The 6,883-nt window shown below is 44.8% G+C and overlaps 1 protein-coding gene across 1 annotated transcript; it reads right to left on the minus strand.

Annotated features, from left to right (window-relative positions):
• Positions 1-1,190: 1,190 nt before the first annotated feature.
• Positions 1,191-6,607, minus strand: LOC136992152 (BEN domain-containing protein 3-like). Its single transcript, XM_067297034.1, is given in 8 exon segments — positions 1,191-2,291; positions 2,293-2,323; positions 2,325-2,667; positions 2,670-2,854; positions 2,856-3,292; positions 3,294-3,434; positions 5,616-6,252; positions 6,519-6,607. Coding segments are annotated over 8 exon segments (2,964 nt in total).
• Positions 6,608-6,883: the final 276 nt, after the last annotated feature.

Below are 6,883 nucleotides of genomic sequence, written 5' to 3' on the forward strand. Positions count from 1 at the left end.
CCTCCACATACCTATTAATTGCACTAAATCAATTTGGATAAAGGAAGGAGTTCACATATCCCTACAGCTGAAAAATCCAGAGTGCTGCATTTATGCGAAGAATGATTTTTACCATAGCTCATAAGTGGGGACCCTGCAACACTTCATTTCACCACAAAAACAATGTTTGCATGGACTTCTTACATAAATTAAATATTAATACTGGAAACCTTTGGAATAGTAATTTTGATAGAGAGCAAGGTCTAAATTTTTTTTAAGTTCTTGTTTCAAGTCTTTTGGGTTTTTTTATTGTCTCTGCTACTTTACAGATAGAGTGACCAGCAGGCAATGGCACTACCTTCCAAGGCTATAGGCTTGGGGGTGCTCTGCTAGCTTTGCCCAGACAAGCCTTCCTTAATCGTGCCAGCAGTGATACTGAACACAACAAAATAAAAATCACGGGGGCGGGATTAAGCTTGTGGTGTCAATGCAGAAAAACATTTACATTGTGTCTATTCTCAAGTCTCAATTCATAACTATAATAGTTCATTTCTTATTTATAGAAATAAAACATGGGTAACAGTTAAAAACGGAAAGTATACCATTCTGACCCATTTTTGACACAGTATTATTATTTTCAGTATCTCAGTATCATCAAGAACAAAAATAGCATATAGCTGCAATTACTGTAGAAGCAAAGACTGCTATTCCAATGAACATGGCACTTTCAAAAACCGTGAAACTTGTAAATTTAAATGAAGGTTAAACTTCAAACTTTCAATTAACTAACATGCCTGTTTTATAAGGGTATAATGAAAAACTGCCCCTGAAGAGCACAATGATGTATTTAAAAAAAAACCTTTGTTATTAGAAAGTGATAAAAAAGGAAGATGCAGAAATGGGGAGTGGACTAATACAGTTTTAATACATGTATTTGCACCAGTGAAAGTCATGTTTTTAATGAGTCATTAATAGCTCTGTCACTGATGACTTATGATCTTTACCCATGTACAAATGTAGTAAGCCACTTCCCACTGCTGCAGTGCCCATGTATATGCAACACACACATTAAAAAGCAACAATCTTAGTGCCTAACTGTCCTAGCTGCTGAGCGCCCTCAGCTCCCGACAGGCCCCTCAGGGAAGTCTAAAACAAAGTGTAATCCTGACAAATAATTTAGTGGTCAAAGTCTTAGGAATTTCAAGAGCCAGTCACTTTCTTGCTTTCTTTGCCTTTTTCAGTATATCACACTTTTTCCTGTTAGGACGCCGGCATCTTTCATCAATGCTCGGTATACATTCATAACGCCACACTTCTTCCATTTTCTCCACAGGGTAAACTGCTTCCACGTAATGATGGATCAGTCTCAGTCTGATGGGATCGAGCCGTTTTTTGTTACAAGCACCTGAATGGTTATATTGCAGTCTGAGATCCTCTGGAGTAAAGAGTTCTGGAAAGAGTCTTACAAGAAGCCAGGCAGCGAAGTTTCCAACTGAAAGGCTCTGCTGTGCTATCTCTCTTACCTCCTTATCAGACAGCAAATACAGAGAAGGCACAGGGAAGTCTGGATTAGGAGCTACGCGTTCATCAAGTGGTATCTTGCAAAAATCCTTGCTGCTTCCTTCGGGTGGTAGTGGCGGCCCTTCAAATTCTTCTCTGAATCTTTCCGGGTTTATTGCATAGCTAAGAAATTCTCTCCTCTCGGGCCCTGACACATGGACTTTCTGTTGCTGTTGGTACGTGTGTCTTTGTTCAGTGTCTCTTCGCTGACACCTCTCGTCGAGCTTCCCAACAAATTCCAATGTCCACACACTGTCGTTCTTCACTCTCGGGTACAGTATCTGCACATAATGTCAAATTAATTTAATTCTAGTGGGATCTAGCTGTTTCTTGCCTAAAGATCTGCTACAGTTGTATTGCTTCCGTAAGTTTTCATGGGTGAATAGTTCAGGGAATAAGAGAACAAGCAATCGAGAGGCGAAGTTGCCTATGGAAAGACTGCTTTCATATACGTTTTTAATCTGCTCTTTGTTCAACAGGTAATCTGGGACAGGAACATCAAAATCTGGAGGTGGAAAGTCAAGTTTGTCAAAGTCTATGGGTACAAGCCAGATTTCTTCTGAGCGCCTACCAGGTTTTTCATATTCAAAACTGTCTTCAACTTTTATGAGTGATACATCATCCGGTAGACTAGAGGAATCGTAACAGTCGTCTCTCATCTGATCACATTCACTTCCATCCATATACATATTCTCAAGCTCATCGTTTATTCGCTGGACACATTGCTGCAACCAGGTTTCTTCTTCTTCTTTCTTCTTGAAAGTAAATTTCAGTGTACCTACGGAAGCCGATGAGGATCCAGCAGTTGCTTCCCAGAGTGTCCATAGCAGCTGTACCTTTCAGCTAATTTTCTGTGGTCAAAGAGCTCTGGAAACAATCTGCATAACAAAAAAACAGAAAATTCTCCAGGAGAAGAAGCTTCATCTAAAAATTCGTTGAGATCCTGAGCATCCAGAACGTAATCTGAGGCAATGACACTACTCCTGTCCAAGGACAGAGCTTCTTCCTGCTCTTTATCCTCAATAAAATGAGAGGATTCTACCTGTTCAGTCTCATAAAAACTGGATGATTGCACATTCTGTTGACTATTTTCCATCTCCCTTTTGGCCCAAAATCTATGGAAAAATCATTGACTTGAGGCAAACACTCCACATGCCACACAGCTGTATTCTTCACAGAAGGAAAACAAACTTCCACATAGTTACGGATAAGCTGCAGATGAAGAGAATCAAGTTTCCTTCTGTTGAGGAAGCTGCACGCACTGCAGTTTCTGTTGAATTCATCATCGTTGAAGAGCTCTGGGAAGAGCTGCACGTAACCAGAAGGCTAAGTCTCCACCTGATGTGCTTTGATCCATCATTTGTTTGAGCTCTGCAGAAGTCAGCTGGTACTCAGGAGGAGGCTTGAACTCTGCGACAGACTCTGCTGGACCGACTTGCTTCTTAATTCGGCTAACCTCCAGAGACAACAGGTCAACTTTGCTGTGAAGCTGGGTCACATTGGAATTGAGGGTGTTAAGTGTGTAAAACATTTTCTGTATCAAAGAATATATATTTGGATCGGAATCTGTGGTGGCAGCTGTCACAGCAATGGCTGCAGCAGCATCTCTTGTGCACTGATCATTAAAAGTTCGAAGATGCGAGGGACTGCTGGGACTGATTTTTTCAAACAAATCGTAAGAAGCAAACTGCTCTGTTCCTGGTGGGTTCTTCTTCTCTGTAATTTTGTGTGAGACGCCATAGAGAGGTTTTTTTATAAGATGGAGTGGTTATGTCACTGAAGGGTTCTTCTTCACAGAGCCATGTTGTGTTAGGATTCTTGTTCTTGTTTGGCTGCTCTGTATCCACCTGAGTGGGTGAGCCAGTGTCTCTGTTCTTCATGTTTGAATGGGGGCCCTTTGAATGAATAAATATTGTATTAGTAAATCTGCCTTAAAAATATTAGCTATAAATGTGTGCCTCTTAAGCAGGTATCATTACATAAATATGCACTGCCAAATTTTCTCCAGAGGACTTAATTGTGTTACATATATGTCTCACAGTAGTGGGAACAGGGTACTGTTGAATGGTATTGTGCACTTTCTCAGGGATAGCTTTTGTCTGCCCCCTCCAGACTATCCCTAACAATTGCACACTGATGTCCGGCCCCTGTACCTTCTTAGGGTTTACAGCCCACCCCCACTCCTGTAGGGTCTGTACCGGCAATGATAACTGCTCACGGACTTGTTCTTCAGAAGGTCCCATTGTCAAAATATCATTGATATAATGATGGATGGTACACTCTGTAAGCGGGGGGGGGGAAGATCAGCTGAGATTATCTAGTGGCATATAGTGGGCCTATGTTTATAGCCCTGAGGAAGGATTTGAAACATATATTGCTTATTATTCCATGTAAACGCAAATTGATCTTGCAATTGCGGGGATATAGCGATAGAGAAGAATGCATCTGCCAAATCAATGACAGCTTTCCATTCTTGCAGATGTTTCCCTATGCCTTCCAGCAGAGTTACCATGTCAGGTACTATGGCTGCTAATGGTGGGGCAACTTTATTTAGCTCCCTATAATCCACAGTCATTCGCCATGAGCTTCCAAACATGAGGCTTCCAAACAGGCCAAATAGGACTATTGAAAGCCGACAGGGCAGGGTGTATTATTTGGGTATGCAATAAAGCATCTATTGTTTCCTGAATCTCCTGTTCCCCACCAGGAATTCTGTATTACTTCACTTGCACTACAGTGGGGGGAACTGGTAGATCCACTGGGTCCCATTTTGGATACCCTCTAATCAAAGTAATGGATCGCAACTGCAGTAACGCAGAACTTTTTCCAAAGGAGAACAATCCTTGCAGGGTCTGAATATCTCTGCCCAGTAGCACATCGATCCCCAAGATATACTCGTGAATCGGTGCTAATAAAACAGTGGCAGAAAATGGGGGGGTTTTGCCAATTGCTAACGTAACTACAGCCTGTCTCGCCGGGGTGGCTGATCCTCCCAACCCACATATACGGGTAGTGGCCTTCCCTGGAGCTACCGCACTATGTAGTACAGTAGCTTCTGCCCCAGTATCTACTAAAGCAAGCACAGCAATTTCTCCTCCAGATCGCCAGCAAATTCGCAAGGGTACATAAGGGCGTCAGTCCCCCCCGATGGTAAGCCTCAACTGACGCTCCCATTGCAGGGGACCCGCCTCCCCCTCCCTCGTTGTCTCTTGGCCAGCAGCTTCCACGCTGTGGCTGGAGCAGGGGGGGCGGTAGGCTGTGTTCGATATTGCTGATTAGCAGGTAGCCGCTGCCACCACTTGAATAAGTCAGCAGTAGAAAGACCATTTATCTCATCACGTAATACCCCTGCCTGCAGCAAATCAGTCCACATCTGTCGCCTCGTTACCTTTCCACTCAATTTAGTAGTCCCTGCCAATTTTCTTCCTTTGGAATTCCGAACTGCTCTCGCTTGCTTAGTATCTGGTTCACCAACAAGTGTCAAATCCCTTACATTGTGTATTAAAGCCCCCACTGTTCCAGTTGCAGGCATTACTATGCCAAATAGTAAGGGCTTTAAGGCACTTGGAGCCCCCCTTAATAACTGGGTCTTCATCTGCCGCGTTATTTCCACACCGTCCGGTCCTTCTCCATCTGCTAATCCGATTGCTACCCCTAGCTGCCGCAACACGTCGATCCCTTCCTCCAAAGTACGCCACGCTCCCACTGTGGCGGCTAACTCATCGGTGGACAGATAAGCACCTACCACAGCAGCACATAACCATTGATATAATGTTGGAGCTACAATAATATTTCCTGCCCCGTCCCGCGGAGCAGTTAATTGGGTAAGATAATACTGAACTTGAGCATCGGTTGATAAGGGGCTCATTAAATTCAGCTCCTCTCTTACGAGACTAAGTGATCCGGCACCTGCATCCCATGCTCTCACTATATAACCAGGCTAACAAAGACTCCCCATGCTGCTGCTGGAAAGCAGTTAAAAACTCACACAATTCCTTCGGGGTATACGTCCTAGATTGCTCCACTGTATTCCCGTCTACTTGCCTCTCCCCCTTCAGTTGCACAACAGGTCAGACCTGGGGAGAAGCCGATTCTCCTTCTAAACCAGATTCAATCTCCGAGTCAGATGAAGTACTCCAAATATTACCACTCCACTCCTCCCGGTCCCAAGAAGGTCTAGTTATTACTGCTCTCACCTGTGCAACTGTAGCTGGGGCTTTACCATAGCGCACACGGCGTTTGTTAGCCATTCGTAAAGCTAATCGCTCTACCCTATGGGTTAATTCCTGACTCTTTTCAGATTGGCTCGTGATCAACTCCTGTGCTACCGCCCTCACATCACGCAAATCTCCATTCTCCTTCTCCAGATCTTTTACTCGTTGCTGCAAAGATGATACCTCATTATCTAAGGCTCGAATGCCCGTCAACAGCGCCCACCCTAACTGTCCGGCGAGCTTCCGAGCTGCTTCCGAAGCAGCACAGAAGGGCATAGCCTGTAAAGTGGATTCAACCGCCTTCGGGGTAACATTTTCCCCCTGTGCCAACTGTGGCCAGTCCTGGCCCCCACCACTCAGTCTGGGGCCATCCTGGCAGCCGCAGGTGAGCAGTCCCTCCGTGGCTCTCGCCCTCCCCCTTCGCTCTCCTCGGCCACGGCATTGTCGTTTGTGTATCCTGCCGACTACGCCAGTTGTAAGGGTCCGGCGGGAGCAACGCCTGGACTCCCGGCAGGAACAGATACACAAACACAAGGCACACTGAGGTCGATGCTGAGCGTTTATTACCTCTGCGTCTGAGCGGGGCTTCCCCAGCGATTTCCCGATCAAGGCAATAAAGGAGCGGGAGAGTCCCTGGCACCGCTGAGCGTCGGTCCATGGTGAGGAACGCCGGGGGGGCACCTTACGTGGTTTTTGTGCACATACACATGCGCAGTGGGCACATTGAGCTCATCGCTAATCTCGAGTCAAAGCCCAGGTGCACACCACGCTGGTATAGGCCCAGCTACATGGCTGTGGGTCAGCATGTCCTGTTGATGCTCCTTTTCCCACGGAACGGTCTGGCTAGCTTCCATCGCCTATCTCCTCAACATTCTTCCGCACTTTCCCATACATATATGAAATTAGAATATTTTAATAAAGGACTGTGAAGTTTCTAAGTCAATCACAGGGCTAGAAAAACAAATAAAACCTGCAGGCTTAATTTGCCTGTTTCTATGAGCATACATATTCTAGCACAATCTCTGTTTGCACAAATAACTGTTTTTTCCTCAGTGCTTCTCCATTTAATGAATGGATACTGATGAGGCAATGTCTATGGTCTTTCACTTTTGAAAGCTACTTTCTTCAAT

This window comes from Apteryx mantelli, chromosome 5, assembly GCF_036417845.1.
Source record: "Apteryx mantelli isolate bAptMan1 chromosome 5, bAptMan1.hap1, whole genome shotgun sequence".
NCBI classification, from domain to species: Eukaryota; Metazoa; Chordata; class Aves; order Apterygiformes; family Apterygidae; genus Apteryx; species Apteryx mantelli.